The sequence below is a fragment of the Pungitius pungitius genome, chromosome 2, assembly GCF_949316345.1.
Source record: "Pungitius pungitius chromosome 2, fPunPun2.1, whole genome shotgun sequence".
Taxonomy (NCBI): domain Eukaryota; kingdom Metazoa; phylum Chordata; class Actinopteri; order Perciformes; family Gasterosteidae; genus Pungitius; species Pungitius pungitius.
The window spans coordinates 29,204,422-29,227,897 of NC_084901.1; the positions used below are offsets into that span (position 1 = coordinate 29,204,422).

Sequence of the window (23,476 nt, forward strand, 5' to 3'; positions counted from 1 at the left end):
GCACGGCGTTAGTACGATAAACATACTCACCACCTGAGGGGGCGAACAGAGACCAAGGGGCCGCATGTGGTTAGCAGGGGATAGAAGGGGAGGAAAAGGAAATATGTTTCAGTCACTTCACTCAAGGAGAGGGACATTCACTGAAAGCACCACTAGCAGCGACTGGAGTCGAGCAGGACGGGTGGCGGGTCGGCCAGGCACGGGGTCGTGCCGTGCTCCAGTTTACAAAAGGAACGGACGAGGGCCGCGCGAGGAGAGAAGACTGGCAGAAACGGGTCAGAATGTAGGCCGCGGAAAGAGAGCGGCGAGATGAGGGAGCGGAGCCAACGGGAGACGGGGGCGATGATGCGAGTGGAGACGCGCCAACGCTGACGCAGAACCGTCTTAATGCTCAGACAGACTAGAGGAGCGGCCGCCCTGAAGTAGGACGGAGAACTGGAGTACATACATGTCCGTGCAGATCGGTGTTGAGCAGCATGAGGGCGCAGGTTAATGTGTGGGCTCCATCTGCAACGGGATGACACACAAGGTCGAGGTCAGCTAAAGGCCAGCGCCTTTTACCAGAGTGTGCAGACAGGAAATCACACACACACACAGACACACACATCTGCACAGCTGCACAAACACTCTGTCATCAGTATTGTCACTGCGGAGTGTGAACATGTGGCATTTAACGACTATTTGTGTAACTGGGATCCATCCGCAGAACCAAATCAATTCAGTGCAGCCAGGTTTTGTACAGCCTGTTATATTGATGCCCCATTTCGCCCCCACCCCCACCCCGTACCGTCGTGGTCATCGTCATGGTCCCCGGCGTCCTCCTCGCGGCTCTGGCCCTCGGTGTTAAGTGTCCGCGGGTTGCAGTGGCAGAAGCGTCGGGAGAAATGCACGAGGATCCTCTCTCGCTCCTGGGTCTCTCCCATTAGGGGGAAGGCCTTCAAGAAGCTCCTGTCGCACACAAAACACCACGGGGTCAAAAGGAGGTCAGATGGAACCGCAGCGGGATTTCATCACTTCTGGCAGCGTAGGAGACCGAATCAAAGATTTTCATTTGAGAAGAACTGGAACAGCTGCTTTTGAAGACAAAATTGCTCCTATTTTGAAATGAGAAAGTATTGAGAGATAGTATTACGATTCAGTTAAAAACAAATGGAGAAAACTAATCTTCATTAAACCATTTACATTGAAGAAACTTCCACAATATTTCCCTTCTCTTCTATAATGAGCTGACTTTAGTGTGAAGACATGGGTCTAATTTATGAAATTTATGAAAGGTAAAGATCTGCCAGGTGAGGTGACGGAGGAGGTGAGGTGACGTCACCGCGGTAACTCCTCCGCTCCAGTGAACACATTGGATGTTCACAGTTGGTCTGGTTACAGTGAGGCTGAATCTGTCCTTATGGAATAAACAACAAATAATAACGTTGTGTTCACTGCAGACACAAAACTAAGACTGTAGCTGGTGATATCGAAACACCACCAACACCTGAGGAGAGCACAACGGCACTAATTAAATATGAAAAGTTGGTTCACATCTTTAACAATTAAAATGTACTGATAGTTAAAAGCACCAATAACACTGCTGGTTTGGCTGTCTGTGATATAGAAGTGAAAACTAACTGGTATGGAGTGAAATGAAATGTGAGGCACCATAAAGCAGTAATTATGCCTCTCACATTACATAAGAGTTATCAGAGTTTCCTTCACATTGTTATTTGATTCAATAGACGACATCATTTACGAAGGGAGGTGGCGTTTTGTACTTAAATGTTATAAAGTTATAAATGAGACCCCCGATGAGGAAAATCATAACAAATCCGAGTTTCAAAAAGGGGAATGAATACAAGACTTTTACATTGCTAATCTGGCCCAGTCAGAAGTGCACATATTAGAGGCCCTCTCCGCTTGGTGGGCTGAAAGCAGCAGTTTGAGGCAACAACGTGTCAGGTACAAAGCGCCGATGAACTCCACCGCTGTCAGCCGCTGTGGCCCGATGCGCCCGAACACGCGACAGCTCGAGCAGCACAAAGCTAACGCCCTGCGACGGGGGCGGGCTACCGCGTGCGCCCCCCTGCGTCATGTGTTACCTTAGGGCTCGGTCCAGCGACAGGCCGGAGAAATTGAAGAAGCTCAGGTACTCCGACGCCACCAGCTGGCTGAACTCGTTGCTGCGGGGGAGACAGGAGGAGAGTCAACGTGGGGGGGTGGGGGGGCTGCTCTCCTGGTAATGTCGCATGAAAAATGAAGTAAGCTTGAGAAGATGTGTTTGCATAGGAGTTACTTGTCACATCCTTTGTCACATCTGTGTCTCGTCCACCCTCTGGACATATGCAACCCAGTAAGCATTGTCTCTTGTCTTGTCGGTTGATTTATCAGTCATCTTGTGCGCACATGTGCTACTGTGTGTGTGTGTGTGTGTGTGTGAGTGGGTGTCAGTCGCGTGTTTGCCGGCTCACTTCTTGCCCAGGTGTCTGGCCACATCGCAGCGCTTGAAGCCCTCGAGGTGATAGAGGCGCTTGGCCAGCCTCTTGGCGGCCTCGCAGTCGGCTCGGCAGCCATTGGCCAGCGTGTCGGTGCTGCCGCGCTCCAGGCGCTCCAGACTGCCCAAATCACACTCCTCGGAGTCAGACAGCACGTCTGTGAGGTTGGCATCGCTGTTGGAGAGAGCATACACACACACACACACACACACACACACAAGCAGGTGCCCAGGTTAATGAATGGAGCACATGACCGCTGTTGCAACGCCACTTTGCTTAAAATCAGACGGAGGAAATGAAAATATCAATTACGCAAACATATGCGCATATGGAGCAAAAGTCAAATGAGGTTTAAAGGACGTGTGTCACTTAATGTCCTGCTTTAATGCAGTGAATCCGAAGGTTGATCAGAAGGCCAATGGAGCTTTCACCTGTCCCAATCCCTTCTAAAGGCGCTCCACCAATTAAGGTGCTATAATATACAAATATACTACTCTACTCTTCTTTTTACAAGGCCAGGAAAATATATATATATATATATATATTCAAATGCTAAATGAATGCAGCACTTTTAGATTGCTAATGGAGACTGGATGAGTACACGATGAAGTTCATCTTCACCTGCAGGAGTATTTTAAGCTCTCAAACAGTCAAGACCCAAATAGGTAGCTTTCATTGTCAAGTAACGGCATATTCTTAAAAACCATATTCCCTATTGGAAGCCAAAATGACGGGATTACATCAGATGTCATTTAGCTGACGCTTTTATCCAAAGCGACTTACAATAAGTGCATTTCAACCATAGGGATACAAACTCGAAAGTGAATAAATAAATAAGCAGATTTACAAATTGCTATAGATAAGAGCCATTATAAGTACAATTCAGTTGGGATGTAGGGTTTGACCATGTCCTGGATGTAGACTGGACCCGATCGATTAACAGCATGGGAAGGTTAAAGACCAGTCGAGCTGCTGCATTCTGGGATCCACTTTGACGCCATAGAACGGTATCGTCTCAAATTGAAGTTCACCGAAATGTTAAAACACCGCGCTTGAGCCAAAATGACGAATTATGAATTATGTTGTTAGAGGCAATAACAGCGGACCCAGCTAACAGCCGGCATCACATGACGGCCGCCACTGCCGACCAGGAAGCAGCGTGTTGCTCGGGGACTCGGCTTGATGCACTGATCAGGGACTCCCCCTCTGCACAAGTGTTCGCACCGTGCTGTCAATCAGTGGCCTGCGCTGTGTACTGTGCTCAACTCCACAGTCCATCAGTGAGGAGCTAATTGTGTCATTTTTTATAGTTCTTTAAGCGCAACCTGCCCACGCTTCGGTTTCAATCACAAGTTAAAACAACACAACAGACCTCCACGCGTAACAGCACAACATCCAATTTCATCAAAGTTAAAAAGGAGCAAACATAAATCTCACTCTATACTTTGATCAAATCAAATGTGCAAAAGAAGTTGCATATTTTTTTGGTTTTAATTCTAGAAATAAGAGACTGGAAACACTCATCTCCATAAATGGCATCTCCTCATTTCCTGTCTGGGTGTGCGTGGCCCCGTCAGCGATTTCATGCAGATGATTCAGATGTTTTTTTGCATAATCAGATCAACCCAATTGCATTATCCTCACAAATTCAATACATTACGCGCTGATGTCGTAAGGGATTTGCTGGTTGCCGCGGTTACTGCGGAAGCCGAATGTCCTGTGCTCGTAAAGGGATTGCGGACTATCCTACGGCTTTCTACCACGAGCTTGTGTTGTGTGCGAACGAGGGGACACATAAACACAAACAACAACCAGTCCGCTGCCCTTGCGCGCTCAAAGGCTGACTACACCCCAAGCAAGGTCACACTGTATCGACTGATTCATTAGGCCCGTAGTATCACTCTTCATCTGGCCTCTGACCGTAGACCACTTTGCCTCGGGAGACACTACAAGGAGCCACGGCCCCGGGTGACACCAGCTACCAGGGTCACACTAGCCCTCCACCACGAGGAGGCGGGTCAGGCAAACTCGCCCACCGGATCTCGGCGGAGCATCGCATGCATGACAGCGAGATTGCAGATACAGTCGGATGGGAGCGGCTTCATTTGAAGGGTGCCTGGGCCCCCCCTTAGGGACAGGGTGGGGAGTTTGTGTACCCAGACGGAGTAAAAGCTGCTGTAGAAGGAGCCGGTCGAGGTGGTTCGGCCATGTGATTACAAGGCTTCCTGTACGGGTCCCTCAGGAGGGATTCAGAGGACATCTGGGCAGAATCTTCCCAGAGGTCTACGTACCCCACCTAGCCTGGGAAAGTCCCAGGACCCCCCCCCCCCCCCCCCCCCGTCTCCCCCCCGGCCATTTTGGAGATGGACGAGCAGAAAAAGAATGAAGATAAAAGATGTACACACACACACTCACAAATAGGGACAAAACATAAGAATGAGTCTGGAGTGAGCTGTCAAAACAATATCCAGCCCGGTGCTTGCAATGAAATTGCTTTGGCTTGTCTGGCCGTATTAATTCACTCGACTCAGAGGGACCTCATAAATCATTCAAAGCTCATTTCAGTCACGGGGCCAAAATGATGACGGGCTCCCCCGATTCACTGAGGTCTGGCACACACACACACACACACACAGACACTACCTCAAGTGTCGCATATCTAGTGCAGACCTTTTTGCGGCGGAATACTTAGCGTCATCGAGGGCCAAGTGGCACACAGTAAACCACCTAAAAGGCCCAAATCGGTTTCCCCAGGCCGCATATTCATCCTGTGTGAACGCCGCACAGGATGACTGTGTCGGAGGAAGAGAGCATGACGCTGCACGCCAGTGACTCACATGCTGATCTACACCGCCCCAAACCCACACCCAGAGGTGTGCCTGGAGGTGTACGCACGCGTGTGTGTGTGTGTTTGCGGGGGAGAAGGCGGGAACATTTTTTTGTTAACGCCATCACCCATAATGATATCATCTATTATGGGGAAAAACTGGATTATGAAAGTCCACAGACTTTTCTTTCATTTTCACATCACTCTGATGGACGGCTAACGTTCAGGGAACGCACGCACATATTGTGTGTGTTGTTGCATGTGTAATAGTCATGTCATCTGCTAAGGGGTTGTTGATTTCAGCAAAACATGTTGTTGCAGTATTGGACTCGTGAATGCAACAAAGACACCTCAAAACAATGAGACAATGTGACATCAATCCTGCTACAGCACTGGACAATTTTGTTTTTCACACTGCTATTCACACTTTGGGTTTATCAACTGAGGGCATGCGGAGTAACAAGTTGCTGTCATTGACTTTTTTAAAGTAGAAATCAGACCTTCATATAACAGTTTGAAGCAAAATAGGCATCCTTCAAGTGGACAGTGGCTGCAGATATTTATTTAATAATTCAGTTAGAGCAGAACTGATTTTTGCAATTGATTATTCATTCCTGCCGCTTACATTTGTCATGCTGTTTTATTCATTTAAGGGTTCCCACCTCATCCTCAACATCCCCATGTATCCATAGCAACATCAGAAGCCCCATATCTCTTGCATGCTATTTAAAATGATAATTCCTGGTGAATATCAAATGTTAATTTATGCTAAACTCCCCAAAAATGTTTAAATCCTCCACATTCATTAGAAGGCACTTAAAGCCCCTGAAGGAACTATTTGAGATTAAAAAATAATAATTAAAAACGTTTTAATCCTTTTTATGCCAATGTTAGTATCATAGAAAACTCCCTACAGAAAGACCGAGGAGACACATTTTGCCACGCAGCATAATGTAAACGTTCCCACCCATTCGGACTTTACAACTTGAATCCGCTCTATCATCTCCAGAAACATCAAACTTACAGCAGTTGCAGCAGAAAGTCGAAGTGAACATCGTACTCCTCCTTCCACATCGTCCCTCGGAAATGTGCAAATCAGCGTTTAACGGCGCGCGGAGGTCCGACCGCCTCATCGCCCGCTGCTCCGTGAGATCCGCATCGGCCCGCGACTGCTATTCGACTCCTGATCAGATTTCTTCAAAAAGCGGAAGTCTGCTCACAGATAATTACAGCTCACTCGGGGCGACGCAGTCGACCGTAGCGTTGCTTCAACCATAGTGTCAACACACGAGGAATGTGTGTGTTTGGGGCTTCTCCCCCCTGAAAGTTAGTTGGCTCGTCTGGAGGCTCCGCGGAGGAGAGGATGTTGGGGGCGGAGCCAACGAGCGGAGCGTCTTTTCCTGATGAGTTAACACCGTTCCTAGTGGTGACGGGACAATGGCCTTCTATGTGTGTGTGTGTGTGGGGGGGGGGGGGGGGGGGGCTTCCTCTGAGCAGACCGGTTCGATACTGTCCCCTGTGTGGACTCGCTTGTGTGGGGCCTTCGCTGTGTGTGGTTATTTCGGTACATTCCTCGAGTGGATTGCTTCAATATGGCTCAGAGATGCCACGTGCTGTGGAACAGAGTGGTGAACTCGGCTCACCACTGATCTGGCCCAAAATAAAATACTTGGGGATGTAACATGAGGATGGCAGACTAGGTGTTGAGCTGAAACACTGATGTCTTTAGTTAAAGAGCCATAACTTTACTTTATCAAGGTCACTGATTGGAACCCTGTGCAAACCTTTTAATCCCCTGCAAATAATGTAGAGTGATACCAGGGTACGCAGACACACCCGATGATCTCCTAACGCACACAGGTTTTCATAAGACACACTGACACATCCCTGCATGCTAGCCTCTCTCCGTCTGAATCCCTCCTTCCTCTTTCTCATCTGGTGGAAAGAAGAACAGCAGAAAAATCCGAGGACACAGAGGCAGCTGTGGGGTCGAAGGTGAAAGATGTTGGGGATGAGATGGAAGATGCGAATGGAGATGAAACCCTGGAGGAAGCTAGTTCTGTACAGACTGCACAGCCCTCCACAAGATTCATTTCAACCGGGGTCTGCGCATTATTAGGCACAGACAACAAAGTGTACCTTTGCTTGACGACCCCGAGGATGCTGAAGTGCACTCAGCACTTGGTCCGAGCGCACCCCGATGAATACTAATGACACAGCAGTTGTCCACGCAGCCAACGACTAGGACTCATGAGTAAACCACACCTGGTTTATTGACCCGTTGTAGCCCAGATGTGAGGTTCTAATGGCAGCCAGCGCATGGAAGAAACCGGTTAAGTATTTGGAGTGATTGCCCACAGATTGCTAGTTAGCGCTCTAACCAGGGGCGGACGGTGTATAGGGGCGATTTGGGCACCGCCCCACCAACTGGAATAAAGAGGGGGAGGGGGGGGGGGTGGGGGTTTCAACAAATTCTATCACAGCAAAAGTAGTTTTCAGTGTTCTAGACATATTATCTGTCATTGTCCAATCAGATTCGTCAGATTCAGGTCACGTTTGAAATGGTCGCGCGAGTCCCGCCTCTCGGGGGCCAATTCATTGACGTGGAAAATTGCCCAAGCATTCTCCCGTTGACTCTCATGTTAAAACTTTTTTTTTCTAAAATCGAGCCTTCAATGCATTTTCAATGAGGATTTGGGGCTCGCACTTACGCGCTTGCGTCATACGTAACTGAGCAAAGAGAGCGAAGGGGTGGGCTTAATTCTACAAGGCAAATAAATTAAGTTAAAACTTTTTCCTTGGCCCCATTTGCCTTTGTAAGAAAATGTTCTATTTTGTGTTTATTATTTTGTCAGAATGCACCAGAATGCTTCGTTTGTATGTGGAAAAAAAAATCTTTATTTAGCCCTTCCCTACAATAAAATTTACCAGCCGCCACTGGGTCTAACATATTTGGCCTATAAAAATTGGTCGTTATCTTGCGCTCCACCATCAGTGAGCCAATCTCAAAGAGCAACTCAGGCAGTATGTGCTCCATCTGGCGTCTTAAGCACCAAATAACTCAAAACAGAAAACAGGGCTATGTGTGTTTTGTAGAAAAAGGCTTTTGACTGCGTCGAGCATGTTTTCAACGGGCAATGGGTTTCAACTGGGCTTTCCCTTGTCACAAATCAGTTTGGAATTTTCATGGGTAAAATATCAATGCATTTTGGGGTCCTCAGAATGGCTCCTTTGCAGACAATGTGTTCCTTTTGGCCTCATCAGACCGGCTCAGGCACGCGCCGTGCAGGTTTGCTGCGGAGTGGGAAGCTGTTGGGATGAGAGTGTGTACCTCCAAGTCTCAGGGGGGTAGAGTCTAATATCATGAGCCAATATTTCAGGTTACCATAGGATCTCTGTTGGGAGCTCCTGAGGGAGCTCTGCTCTCTGGTTCAGGCTTCTGATCGGAATGCCTTCTGTTGGATGATGTTTCAGGGAAACCACTGAATAGTTATTGCATCGGGGGAACACACACGTGGATGACCTGGGTTAGCATGCTACCCGACCCCGGGTAAAGGGTCGGAAAGTAGACGTGTGGATGAAAATGTGTGTAATTGGGATATCATCAACCAGGATTGATGTTAAGATGAAGATCAACAGACGATATGATATATTTTATAGTAAGGTTATAAAGATGAACCATTTAAATAACAATTACATAAGGACAACTGCAGTTATTTTAAAATGTTTTAGGTCAGTATTAGGATTAGTAAGTCTCTTTGTGTCATTTACAAGACTGCAATAAGTTAACCATTGTCAAGAAAACTTATTTCCAAAATTGTTTATAGCAATAAAGGCAATTAAAAAACAAACACTCCTATCAACAAGACCCTAAGAAACAGAAAGACCCCATACCAATGTCCCCCCAACCCTCAGGGATTTACTGAGGTCACCTGATAAATGGTTAAGTGTTAGAGTCTGAAATGGTGTAAACACAAATTGGACTGCACTTTGCCACAGCATATCACGTCACTATGGCAACAAAAAAAAGATGATGTAAACTATGAGTATTTATTTGATACACTCCCTGATGTGAAATTCTTCCAGGCTCTATCCTCAAGAGGACATTTCAGACTTCTCAGCAGCAGACAAAGAACAACAAGGACTTCTCTCAGCTTGGTGAGACTAACTGAGCTCAGGTGTTGAGCTCTTTTTGTTGAACCACTGAACGGCTTCATCCCACAACAAACAGGGGGACAACTTAAAATCAGCCACAGATTCAAAGAGAAAATGGCAAAACGAAAGAAGGACACCGATATTTTTAAGATTCTACGTCCTATTCCACTCTACACAGACAGGAAGTACCTCAGAAGAGGTGAAAAGAACCTGATTGAGCCAAAACAGTAAGACTGTGGGATGTGTCATGAAACTGAGTCGAGCTATAAATAGACGGGGGATAAATCTGTTGAGCTGAAATGATTCAGTCAGTGTCTGTGGGAAAAATACAGAATTTCTATGTAGCACTGCTTGTGTTGCAAAAGTGTGTACACATACACTTAAGTCTGCATGTCTGACTGTGTGTGTGTGTGTGTGTGTCCATATCACTGCCTGACTGAGAGCCAGGAAAGGATAATCTGCAGGATGTTTCAGCCGCACTATAGAACCACGCCAAGAAAGATGTGTGTGTGTGTGTTTATGTGTGTGTGTATGTTTTTGTGTGCAAGTGAGAAAGATTCCGGGTGCAAAATAAATGAAAGCTCTGAGTGAGCAGCATGCACGAGCATTATGAACATTTCTGTCTTTTATTTTCCTGCGTGCACTCCGTGGTGTGTATGAAGGAGATTAGTTTTAGCGTCTCTGATATGGAAACAACTGCGCGTGGCTTTTATCTGCCCTGCTCGGGCTTAGATCTAGTGGGCTCGCAAACCTCAGGGATGAACACACACTCAGTAGCACGTTTCCCGAACAGACACACACACACACACACACACACACACACACACACACATATATATGGATGCTAATGCTCAGACGGAGATGGTGCACACGTGTTTGAAAAAGTGTGCATGAGTGAACAGAAAGCCATGTTGTACGCCTTTTTGAATATCACTCTGTGCCGTAATGTGACTCCGTGCAGGATGGCCTCTAGTAGCGTATACCAGTCTCTGAAGCATTTCACTGCGTGTGTGTGTGTGTGTGCGCGTGAATGCTCCATTACGTGTTGCATTATGACAAAAGCAGCATTCAACTCGTTGCCTCCGCGGTTTATTTCTATCTGGCTCTGGATGCGAGTAAGATGCTGGACAGACACAGACAGACACACAGAGAGAGACAGAGAGAGAGAGAGAGCTGTCTCTATATATTAAGTCCAAGCTTAAACCTCAGTGATGGACCCCAAGGAGGGCACAGAGGGACACTGTGAAAGTAACCAATTGATTGATTAACGAATCAATTGACCACTTGGGATTGACAGTGCAATTTCACAAACAACCTGATGGTCCTTAACTGACGGACAGGGCCGCGGACTACGACCCTGGTGCAACACCATCACGGACTGCTTGAAAGAACACCCTTCACTCCTCGTCTCCGTGTGTTGGATGGCTTGTCTACAGCATCTGCAATGCTTGTGAACGTTTCCTACGTTCCCTCGGGCAAGCTGCCGACTCTACAACTTCATCCACTGATGTCAGTGTAATCAGCATTGAGCCGGGAGAGGATGTACGGGGGAGAGTTTGGGTCGAGGTGAGATTTAGTTGCTTGTCTCTGCCCGGGGCGTCATCAAAGCGCTGTCTGTTATGGAAGGCGAAGCCAGAATTTTGGACAGAGTCTGTGTGCGCTAAGGCTGTCAAAAACATGGAGGCAAGGCTTGAAAGCCTTCTGAATCAATTTGAATATTTTCACTCAATGAAATTCAATGAACCAGTGGTGTTTCTTTGCGCCGATCCACTACATGAAAACAAGTGAAAAGTAGAAAGTAAGAGAAAAAGTAAGACAATGACAGTTGTATTCATGAAAGGTGGCTTAGATCTGTGTAAAACTGATTTATCACCGACTAACAAACGCTGTTGTTTGCTCGACATGTTCAGAGCTCTTCATTGACTCATATTTATATATCCAGTAAAAGTTTGTAAATCTTCAGCCAAGTTAGTGACGTCTGTTAGACGCAGATGGAAACAGATCAGCAACTAATTCATTATTGATCTCAAGAGGACGAACCGCTAGGACTTTGCCAATAAAGTTGTCACGTGCTTAAGTCAATGGTGAAATACCAGCGAAACGTACAACTTCACCGTCCGACTCAGCTGCTTTTGCTAATCAGCCAGTGTTAGCATCCTAGCATACTAGCCTAAGATTGCAAAACTGCTACTGACATGCTGACCGATTAACGTCACCATGTTAGTAGTGCCATGGTGAGCACCTTAGCATGCTAATGTTAGCATACGACTTGGCGGTTTTCTCATGCCTAGCCGAGAATGGAAAGATTATTTGAGCAGTTCTATAAACTAGCAAATTCATCTTGAGAAGGGACCGACAGGCCCATAAAACAACAAAAAAATCTGCCAAGTTCATTGACTGAATGGCTGACTTTAGCTATTGCCTTGCAGCTGCTCTGCCCTGCAGTGAAAAAGACCAGTTGTCCATGACGCCCGCAGTGCCAAAATGTGTAACAGCGCCAATTCCGTGGCTACCCACCGGGCAGAATGGAGGTGGAAATGAACAAAAGATAAGGAGAGTACTGTGGGGGAAATGGAAGAGGAGGTGGTGCACAGAAGGGAGGAGGAGGAGGATGGGAGACGGGTGAGATAGGACGGATAGAGTGCAGAAATGAATAAAGAGAGGAGCTAACAAAGAGATGGAGTGACAGAGTGAGGGAGGGAAGAAATGGATGAGATAAAACATCAGCCTTCATAGCTTGTGTAAATAATTGTTTTGTCTTGATGTGCACCCGTTTTTGAGACATTGTGAATCATAAAGCTTATTATAAAGCTTGTGAGATGTGAATTTTAAAACGATAAGCCTTTGTGCCTATTCTCTGTGAGTTGTGTGCTCTCAAGAGTCCATTTTCCAATATTAGCATTTTTAGCAGTACTACTTCAGGCTACTCCAATTGAATTGGGCTGAAAAGCAATTATTTTAAAATTGCGCTTTCTCCTTCTACAGTAGTATATTAAAACAACTGTACTTCAACTCTCACAGTAATGGCTTTTACCTCCATTGACTTGCATTGATGGGCCAATCTTCTGAATGAACGTCAACAACTTCTAGTGATGTGGTATGATAAAATAGTTACTAAAAGTGTTTTTAAAGCTTAAAAATATCCCTTTAAGATGGACTAGCAGATGTATCCACTCGAGATTTAAGTGCTTAAATGTCTGGCAAGCTGGCTAGCGCAGAGAAAAAATCTCACACACACACATACTAAGACCCTGCTGGGCAGAGGAAAGCTGAAGACGATGATGTCATGACATAAACAATAGCTCATTCAGTTTGGCGCTGGTGGTCAGGAAGCAAGAACGTGCTTAAAGGACAACATCTGTACACACAGAGAGAGAGAGAGAGAGAGAGAGAGACGACATCTTAAACCTTCAGTTCATCCTTCATCACTCATAGTGAGCTGTGAAAGCAACGGGAGAGTTAGTGAACAAATCTGGGCTGATCATGTCGGAGGTCTGAGTGCATCTAGTCGGCATTCCGGCAGGTTTGTAAATAAAACTGAGGGGGGGGGGCAGAGCTGGAGAACAACCACGGGTATTGAAAGCATGGCTGCCTACCAGTCCTAAAGTTCAGGTTACATGGCTTTTTCCCATATGGTTCCTGTTTGCACCCCCCACCCCTTCAGTGGCCCTGTCTTCCTCAACCCTCTTTACTGCTATTAAGGTAATTAAATGTAAAAGAGTACTGTGAGCTTTACTGTGGGTCCCCCACAATTCCTTGGGGTCCAGGCAAATGATGGACAGAGTGGATGAGTTAGAGTACAACATCTCTGCATTGTCATAAATATCAGCTAGGCTATTTGGGACGAAGAGAAGGATGCCTCCCTGCTGCTCGGTTCATCAATGTGATTCTTTGGACTGACAGCCCTGCACAGACCTCGTGTCATTTGGCAGCTGAGGTTATCTCTCCCTACTGTGCGAGTACGCTTCTAGCTGAATGGTCGGGGAAAACCAAGAATCCAGACCGCGATGTCCACGTCTGCGTCGTGAACTCGCTGCCTGCCTCTCGGGGGAAGGAGCTGCTTCATTTCAAATACAGCAATTCTGCTTCAACTGTCCCACTGACTTCATAAAAATGTAAAAGCTCTGCCTGAATTATTTTTAATATTGCATTTCTGTTTGCTTGGCACTGTTTGAGTAGGTTGTGCAGATGTAAGATTCACGCTGAAGTGCACAAAGTTATCCAACCATGAGCAGCAGTTTCCTTCCTCTCCCTTTACCAAAGAACATTTTATGTTGGTTAGTAGGGATTTGCTTGCTTACGTATGGACTGATTACTTCCTTTTGAACCACCAGACCCCCAACCTACCACCCCCTCACAGCTAGGTTTCCCCATGCTCACGCCACCTGCTGGTTAAGGCCAAGGTCACAGCATATTGCACTGATCTTCGGGGCAGTAGCGATGGTATACACACAAAGCCCCGCTGCCTGGGTGGAATAAAACACACACTGGAATGTGTCATCAATGACACAAACATCCAAACGACTGGGTTTCACATGCAGGTACCAGTCCAAAGATTGGACACATTTTGTCATTGTAGAGAATGCGTCCAAACTTATGCCAGGTATTGTACCTGTATGCTATCATAGTTCAAAGACATGCTTGTTCTGTGTGTAAGGCCGTTTGTACCTTCTACATGGACCATTTGATCATGGTTTTCAGAGGAAAATATTGGTCTAACTTCGTATGAGGTTGGCAAAACCCTTCGATTCGGTCACTGCTGCTTGTGGACTAAAACAGTGTTGGACCCAACTGGACGGGTAGAGCTCATAGTCAACAGCCATTTTCACCATTTGGACTTGGAGATAATCTTACATTTAATATTCATTTAATCAAATACCTTCTATAGATTTATCGATTGTAGCTTTTGAAAAATATTTACAATGTGAAATTTTAATGTATAATCATCAGAAATGCAGATAAAATGAGTGGGTGATGGCACATCATAGAACAGCTATAATAGTCTCCATGTATATATATATCATATATCACCATATTCATATAATATTCATATATTGCCCAGCCTGTAAACAGCATTGTCTAATTCAACTTCCAGTGTAAAAGGTGAAAAAACCCTAAATAACTAAGGATTGAATCGGGCCTTCCTACCTGAAGGAGTTGATCATGGCTCCACAACCCTCCGTGGCACCATGGTATCCGTTGGGGACGGCCCAGCGTCCGGCTTGGCTCAGCACAAACTCCGACCTGCTTCCTGGTATGGTGGTCCTCAGCGGGCTTCCGCCCACTCCGGCCACAGCTGCGGCTCCACGGACAGCGCTCTCCCCGGCCGTGGGGTCACTCGGGGAGTCCGGCCCGGCCTCGGCCCCTTCCAGCTCCTGAACGGTCGCCAGCTCCAGCTCCAGGGGTTCGGGGCCTTGGAACAGCGCCCTCTGCTGGATGAGCGGCGTCAGAGGCGCCTCGAAGCTCACGCAGCTGTCCGTCTCGTCCGTGAGCGACAGCACGTCTAGAGAGTCCAGGCTGCTGTAGCAGGTCCCGCCCCTCAGCAGTGCCGACTCCACGATGCGCTCGAACGTGGAGCTGAAGCCGTCTTTGTGGTCCACCCTGCCTTTCTCCCTGTCCTCCTCCTCCTCCTCCTCCTCCTCCTCCTCCTCTTGGACGTCGGCCTGCTCAACAATCTGTTCAAAGGTCGAGCTGAAACTGTCCTGGTTCTCTCTACCGTCTTCCTCATTCGGCACCTCTTCCTCCTCTTCCTCTTCCACCACTTCTGCGTCGGCCTGTTCTACGGTCGTCTCAAAGTTGGAGCTGAAAGTGTCCAACAGTGCTTGATTCGCCCCCTCATCTCCTCCCTCGTCCTCCTCCTCCGCCTCGTCCTCCTCTTGGCTCCCACCTATGCCGTTTGCCATTTTACTGTTTCAAGGTGGAGAAAGACAGAGAAAGGACAGCATGACCTTCGGGATATTACTCCAACCCACAGCAGTTTGCACAATGGGGACAAATTTCAGCTTGAATGGCCACAGTGACAATTGAAGCAAGATGAAAGATGAAAAAGCATGCTGTCCAATTGTCCACTGGGTGAATAGCTCATTCCCCCATGTCCGCCCCACCTCCTCTATTTCCTCCCTCTTATTTGTGTGAATATGAGTCCATTCAAGTGCTCTGTGTTTCTGCTGATGGAGAGAAATCGCTCATACAATTGGTTTAATCAAGGAGGGAACAAACTTGATATATGCCCGCTGTATTTTTGCATTAGTGCGTTAATGCATGTCTATACATTTAATAAAACCATTTTGTATTTTATCTAGAGATTTCTCACAAAGCACAGCGCTAATTAATTGACATGTATCCCCGAGCGCCCTTCACTGCTTATCTTTGCCGGTTTGAAATTGGTTTATTGGCTCCTCCGGCGCCTCAAGAGTTTATTTTCCTTTCAGCTCATTTAGTCTTTTTTTGTGTGTTTGGTTTTCTAAAATGAAAAACGTACCATTAAAAGCATTCGACACGGCCCACGTGGCCCACTATTATTATATGTGAAACCCAACCAGACCAAGGAAAGCTGTAAAAAGTAAAGCTTACGGGAGCGCTGATTGTGTGTGTGTGTGTGTGTGTGCATGAATAATTGACCAGATCTATACGTTTGATTATTCTTTAATGTTATACAACAATCTGACACCTGAAGGTCAAAGATCATCTCTCCCTGACAGTGATAAGAGGATGACTTAGTGCACTAACCGCCCAGCTTGAGTCTCCTCCTCTTCGGTGGGCCGCTGACGCTCTTCTTCTGCTTCCATCCCCTCCTCCTCGCACGTTGCCTCCTCCCCCGCCGAGCTCACCTCCACATTCATGCGCCCTTCCCCCCTCGTCCTTTCCGCCCTTCCATCTGCCTCTGGATCCCCATCTACCTTCTCCTCTTTCAACTCACCCTCTCCTCCCTGGTCCTTTACCTCCTCCCTCCCGTCTCCTCCCCTCCGTGTGTCGCCCTGTGCCTCGTCCTCTCCCTCTCTGATCTCCTCTTCTTCTTGTTTCTCTTCCTCTGTGTTGTCCTCCGCCCCCGGCTTGTCCTGCTCCACCTGGCTGTGTGTCCCTGCGGGTGGGTCAGTGGTGCTGGTGGTGGGGGCGTCGGGCTCCACTGGGGTCTCTGGTGGGGTGGGAGAGGGCAGAGCTTGCCCCTCCTGGGTCATGGTGCTCTTCACTCTTCACTGCCAGAGATGAGGACCAGAGCTTCTGATCAGCAACCCAGGGAGAAGACTCTGCAGAGGAAAGGAGACAAGGAGCCAGAAGAGAGAGGAAGCCCGTCATGAAATGACTAATAACTATGGCAGATACTGACGCAGCAGTTTAATCATTTCTTCCTAATTGCAAGTCACAGAGGTCTCCTTGAATCAAGAACAGCATCTAGCTGTATGTGTGTGTGTGGTCAGGAAAGCTTTGTCCTCTGCACCAGATGAACCCGTGGAAAGAGCTCTGAAAGGAGGGCAGGAGAAGGTAAAGCAGCGAGCAGAGGAACACGGACGGAGGGGGATTTGTTTAATGCAGCTCAACTGACTTCCCGTCAGAATGATCCTCGCGCGCTCATCCGCTCTCTGTCGGTGTGGAGATTTCCCCACTGAATAACTATCTGTTTCCCTCCCTTTGTGTAAAGCGTGGTAGAAACCAGAGATGTAAACACGCGTCCTAGCGGTCTACTGTTACTCTCACTTGAGGTGCCTCCGTCCGTCCCTAAGGGCTGAGGCTCAAGGGCAAACGCTGATCAGCAGCTCTTAATTACCAGTAATGTTGGATTTGAAGGCTTTTTTTTTTTGAAAAATCATATTATTTGTGCAACAAAGAATATATTTTTTAATAGATCTATATGATTAACTGTGTAAAGAATGTGCTTAGTGCAAAAACGATCAATTGTTAACTGTTGGTCGATACTGAAACGGATCTTCCAACAACTTGGATGTTTGATGAAGCGATAAATATTCATGTGAATTTAAAATCACATTATCTTTGAGGATGAACTTTTTAAATCTGTGAATATAATGTCCACTTTGGGGACAGCGGGGGGTTTTCGATCAAATCTTGTGAGCCTGCACGGACAAAAAGAGGTCAGGCTGCGTAAAGCTGCTCAAGGTCTTTCAGCTGAAGTGGACTGGGAGATCATGTGATAAAAAGTTCCAGCTTCCAGAACAGCTCATATTATTGGCACTTGCAGTTAGATTATTTAACCAAACCAGTGTTTGACAAACTATTAACCTCAATCATCAATCGTAATACCAAAACTACTAGTTTGGAATATTTAAGATGTTCTTATCAGCGCAAATACGTTTGTTCCCCACTATGAAAACAAAACAATCCTGCAATAATGCACCAGTAAGCTAAATAAAGCCTACACGTATATGTGTGTTGTTATTTGTCATTTGGATGAGGCATCAGTCGGCCATGAGGAGCATTTAGCCAAATGAATGACGCAGCTTTTTATCATTTGGCAGAGTAGACTGTTGGATTGTGATATTGTTGCAGAGTGCGGCCCCGTCTGCCTGATACAGCCCGTCCGTCGACACATCAGATCTCTGCTCCACTGAATCCTCCCTAGCAGGGGACTCACGCCACAGCTGCACTACAACGCACACTTGCGTTCAGAGCTTTTCTGAAGGCATGCAAGGTAAGATACCTAGTTAGGCCGAAATAATCACACAGCTCTGCGGTTTCTCAGGGGAAATGTTTTTTTTTCGCATCGTTGCGGTATTTAGATCAAACCATGTAAAATAAAAAAGGAAAAAAATGTGGGCTTAAGATGGAGAGGAAAGATCTGAGGAAGGATGTGAGCCAAATCTGGATGTATGGTATTGCAAGTGCCTTGGCTTAGCCCCTGAGCACAAGGACGCCACGCTGAATGTTTCATCACAGCTGCAAAGAGATGATGCAAATTATGCAGAACCAAAGAAGTCGGGCCGAGCGCTCTCTTCTTTCAAACTCATGTCCTAAAATAGGGCGGACCTTTCCTTCTGGGTAAGGTCTCCCCCCCCCCAAACGCAATGCTGGTTCTGATCCCCCGGGCCTCCATCCCTGCGGTAAATGTCATTGTTGGAGGACAAGACTCTGTCGCTGTCATCCTCCTAGTCACATGACAGTTTGAATAAGTGAAAACTGTCTTCTCGTCACTCTGAGAATCGCAAGCAGTAAGAGGAATATGGTATAAACATCAGCAAACATGTGGGGTTTTATTCACGTCCAAGCGCAGTGTGTCTCTACTTGCGTCCTCTAATCCCCCCCCCCCCTGCTGTGGGAAACATGACTATGTCAAATGACACTGATCCCCTGACAAATGCTTCATGTATACTGCACATGGTCGGTGATTGGCCGACTTTAACTTATTTCTTTTTCTGCAAGAAGCAGCATGTTTTTTTTGCATTATACCAGTCAGTTTGTCTCCACCTGCAGATTCATCAATCATATGTTACTCAACAGCATGTGCCGCTTATGATTTATTAACGTCATTTTGACACACATAAATAGGTACGTCGCATGAAATAATGATGGATCGGATAGACTGTCATAACTCGTTTTTTCACGGATGAATGTTTAAAAAATATCCATCTGTCTATTGGAGCCGATGTTCCCTTCTTGTACTACGGCATATGGAACCAAGTGCAATTTGCATCCATTCATGCAATTACACCGAGACGCATTTGCATACATTAGCACACAGTCAAACTCACACAAACACAAACAAAACAGGGACACATCTCCATAAATGGAAACAGTTAATAAAACCAGACAGGCAAAGTGGGAATTCTCTCTCTCCCTCTCTGCATGTCTCTAGTGTCCTGTATATTCTCCCGCTCTCTCCTCTTCATCTGTCCCACATTGTGTTTGTCTGCTAGCTCACAGTCTCACTCTCGGCTCTCTCTCTCTTTTCTCCGCCTCAGCCTCTCACTTCGCTGTAATTGAGGTAAATGGGTCTTAGCCAACAGAAATGGAAAAAAAAGGAGACTTTGGAAGTGAGCAGCATGAAACCCAGCTGCTGAGGAGGAAGAGAAGATGTACTCAGACACCCCACATAGACGGATTGAGATAAACACAGCCAATGGTAGCGCAATGGTGTGTGTGTGTGTGTGTGTGTGTGTGCATGTGTCGCAGTCTTTGTGTCTCTATGTATACAATGGCTATCAAGAGCAACTCCACTGCATTCCACTTCTGTCAGCAGAACACTGGGCCTCTCAAACCTTATCAATTTCCTTTAATTGTGATCAGACCGTCTGCCAATCATGTGAACGACACACAAACGCACATCTGACGAGATGTCCATCCGGGCGTATAAGCAGCCAATCCAGTGAGGAGGAAGCTGGATAAAAGGCCAAGTCGCCATTAAATAGCTCTCCTCTGTCTTTTGTGCCTTTTATATCCGTCGCTATCTCTCTGCCTGTCTTCCTGTCTCACTCAGACGTACAGACACAACACTCTCTCTCTCACACTCACACGTACACCGGAATGCACACATAGAGACATGGACCGCGGCCATACTCATTGATTTGGACTGAGACACAGAGTCCACCGGGACTGTGAGGCGATAAGCGGGAGGGTTATGGATAGGCAGAGAGATACCGAAGAAAAGCTTCCCCTGATTTTAAAGCTTCCAGCTTTTACTGGAATAGGAAGCCCAGCAAACTGAGGCATTGTATCCTAAACTTCACCATAATTCAACTTCAACTCTGCTGCTTGACGTACTAAGCAATACTTGCTATGCCAAAATGTTTCCAAATAAATTTGGGATACAGCAATCTAAGCAGCCGAGGTCAATGAATCCTGACCAGGCTTTAAGCTTTAAAGAATTCACATGCCCACATTTAATGCAACCAGCAGTGTAAGTGTGCCCCGAGATAACCACTTCGAAGCAGTCCGAAACGCTTTTGAGAATTGTACTAATATAATATTGACAATTTCTGACAGCTGTATATCTACATACATATGATATTTACAAAAAATGTCATACTGTATGTATAAAACAATCCACTCAGCAGACTGAGGGAGCTACACATGTGACGCAGTAGAAGTTAGTACAGCCATATTAGAAAAGGCTGAGGACCTGAGTATCCCATGCATGCAGATCTCTAGTTAAAGAAAAATGATGACATCATCACGGTCCTTTTCTTAGACGGTGCCAAGCTCCTCCAGATCCGCAGGAGACTCGATGCATCTGTCTCCACAAGTAGTGCTCTTCATTACTTAACACTTTTTTACTCAAGCAGAGCATCAACATGGCCAAATGTTATTGGCAGGGACTAGAATGCAACATGGCGCAGAGGAGAGGATTACATGTGATTCCCAGAGAGTTCAATGAATAGCGAGGCTACACAATAGCTAAGAAAGTCGTGTCGCAGGCTTTCTGACGCACATGTTTTTCATGACCTGCATTACTGCCATTAATAGCTATTTGTAGCTGTGTTTAGCTGGTGAATCGTATTGAAAGTACTACACTGCCTCCAGATGCTCCTGTTAGACAAAGTTAAAGTAGCGGAACAACCAGCCAATTGATTGCTATTAACTTGTCTCACCTCGTTACGTTTGCAACAACAACAAATGGTGCATTCTTAGAACCCATTCAGGATTGCAAAAGTATTCATTGACTTGCATTATTTGTACAATTTAAGATTTTGATAGAAGAAACTGGCAAAGAAAGACAAGATAGAAACACAATTAACAAAAATCTGCAAACCCAGCGAAAGAAATGTGAATAGATACCCGAACCACCAGGACAACCCTCTAACTACTTTTCATGAGGAGCTAATCAGTAATCAAAAATAATTTACAGAGCAATCACTGACTACTGATGGATGTTAATCAGATCTGAATACGAGGGACTTCGCCCCCCCCCCCCCCCCTCCCCCCTCCCCACTCCCCACTCCTCTCTCTCTCTGTCAGAGAAACATGCTCAGACAAAACACGTCCTCATACCATATACAACCTACTGACCCTGTTCATGACATGCACGCTGCTGCAGGGAGGCACTGCAGCCAGCACACGCACACACACACACACACACACACACACACACACACACACACACACACACACACACACACACACAGGGTTTAAAAGTTAGAGGCACCTTTAAAAAGGCTGTTTTGTTGCAAGCACAGATGCAGGCAGAGAGGAAGAAAAATCCTTTCCTGGTTGTTAGCCCTGGACAGGAAATCTGGGAAATCTGAAGTTGGAAATCGTCCAGGGAGTTTTCCTACAACGTGTCTGCCTGCAGGTCCCACCAGCAAGACCAAAAAGCCTCCAACTAGCCACACAATCAGCCTACTGGAGCGTCACAGCGAGCCTGCTCCCGAGTCACCCTAATATGTCACTTCTGTGCTGTCAAGGTCAACCACCATCTGAACCATCACTCTGAACACTAACATCTCGATGCATGCGCACAGTAATGTGGTGATTTTTGTCTTGTGGCATTTTCATTTGCACATGCAAATTTACTGTGTTTCACACACACACACACAAAGACATACAAAGGCACATAAAGGGAAGCAAACAGAGAATCAGGTGGAGGAGAACGCGAGATGCTGCTTCTGCGTCTGGATGTCTGACACCTCGATTTGAGGATGATTACGTTGGAGCAAGCTGAGCTGCACTTTGGGCTGGGAGAGCCCACGCTTGTATCAGGGGAATGAATTGCTATGGATCCAGACCAGACATGTAAATGCCTATAATTAGGGTAATGATGACTTTTCTTTGGGGATGATCAAACACCTGCTTTAAGGAAGCCTCCCACATCCTGGGGCAAAGCCTCATCCTGCCTTGCACTGGGAAAAAGATCCCTGTTAATTTCAATAACATTCTAAGGACTTCTATTCTTTATTACATTTGTATCTCATATGTTGTAATTCATGTGTGGGGTATTATATTACCCTTTACCGTGTGCATAAGATAGGATACCTTCAAAAATGTTCAATGGGTTTAAATGTGCCTGGTTCTCTCAATACACTTAAAAAGGCATAAACAAACACCGGATAGACAAGGCTTGTTCTCTCTCTCTCTCTCTCTCTCTCTCTCTCCCTGTGTGTGTGTGTGTGTGTGTGTGTGTGTGTGTGTGTGTGTGTGTGTGTGTGTGTGTGTGTGTGTGTGTGTGAAAGTGAGGGAGAAATAGAGTGAGAGAGCACAGCGCGAGACAGCCATGTTCTCCCAGCCTCCTCGAGCCAGTAACCATGACAACAGGACGGCTGGGAGACACTGTTCAAGCTCAATTGAGGCCGGTGCCTTTCCTTTTCTCCAAAATAGACCTTGGTCGCGTTTCAAGATCGAGTTGTCCTCTTTTCTCCTTCTCTTCTCGGGGTACGGAGGAGGGAGAGAAAACACACACACACACACATAAAAGCCCACGGCCCGCACGGTGCGTGTATCTCCAGCCCACACACAGGGGTCCTACTGCGGGCTGCGTGCGCATTTACGCACTCTGATAAACGAGAAAAGCCAGGACGTCAAAAAACCTCCGCGCAGCCCGCGTGAGGAATATGCTCGCCTAGCTCTCCCACCAAATGACATGACGCCGGAGCCTTCGCATACACGTATAATAGCACATATTTCAACGAAAACACTTTAAAAGGCGTCCTGTAACCTTCCGTTTCTTCACTCACCGGTGAAATGCGTCCAGTCAGCGGTGGTCCTCTCTCTCCCTCTGCCTCTCCACATCCACACCGGGGAATAATACTGACAGACGGGCTCTTTTTGCCCCCCCCCCTCCTCCTCTCGCCCCTCTCTCTCTCTCTCTCTCTCTCTCTTTCTCTCTCTCTCACGCACACACTCACCGGTATGCGCGTGCGGCCGTTGTTCGCGGGCTGGTAACTATAGGGTCTCACCGGAGGAGCGGTGGGTGAGCGGGGGGCGTCCTCCCCGCGTCCTCCTCTCCTCTCCGCGGAGCCTCGGTGCGTCCGAACGGCGGCTGAGAAACTGTGACTCCGCTCCGCCGGTCGGGAGGACCATCCCCCCGTTCAAGATCAGCGCTGACGGACCGCCGCCGATGTGACGCCGGAGA

At 46.9% G+C, this 23,476-nt stretch overlaps 1 protein-coding gene across 2 annotated transcripts in view; it reads right to left on the reverse strand.

Annotated features, from left to right (window-relative positions):
• The window catches only part of psd2 (pleckstrin and Sec7 domain containing 2), a 29,615-nt gene extending 6,407 nt beyond the window's left edge, over positions 1 to 23,208 (reverse strand). Inside the window, exons 1-7 of one of the 2 annotated variants that reach the window (XM_037460491.2) lie at positions 23,079 to 23,206; positions 16,192 to 16,709; positions 14,611 to 15,369; positions 2,457 to 2,654; positions 2,088 to 2,168; positions 788 to 948; positions 449 to 507 (exon numbers count right to left, since the gene is read on the reverse strand). In XM_037460491.2, the coding sequence (XP_037316388.2) occupies positions 449 to 507; positions 788 to 948; positions 2,088 to 2,168; positions 2,457 to 2,654; positions 14,611 to 15,369; positions 16,192 to 16,640 (1,707 nt within the window). In that variant the 5' untranslated portion in view covers positions 16,641 to 16,709; positions 23,079 to 23,206. Of the gene's footprint in view, positions 1 to 446; positions 508 to 787; positions 949 to 2,087; positions 2,169 to 2,456; positions 2,655 to 14,610; positions 15,370 to 16,191; positions 16,710 to 23,078 lie in introns of both variants that reach the window. The other variant, XM_062560744.1, reaches the window with a different exon arrangement.
• Between the last annotated feature and the right edge of the window lie 268 nt (positions 23,209 to 23,476).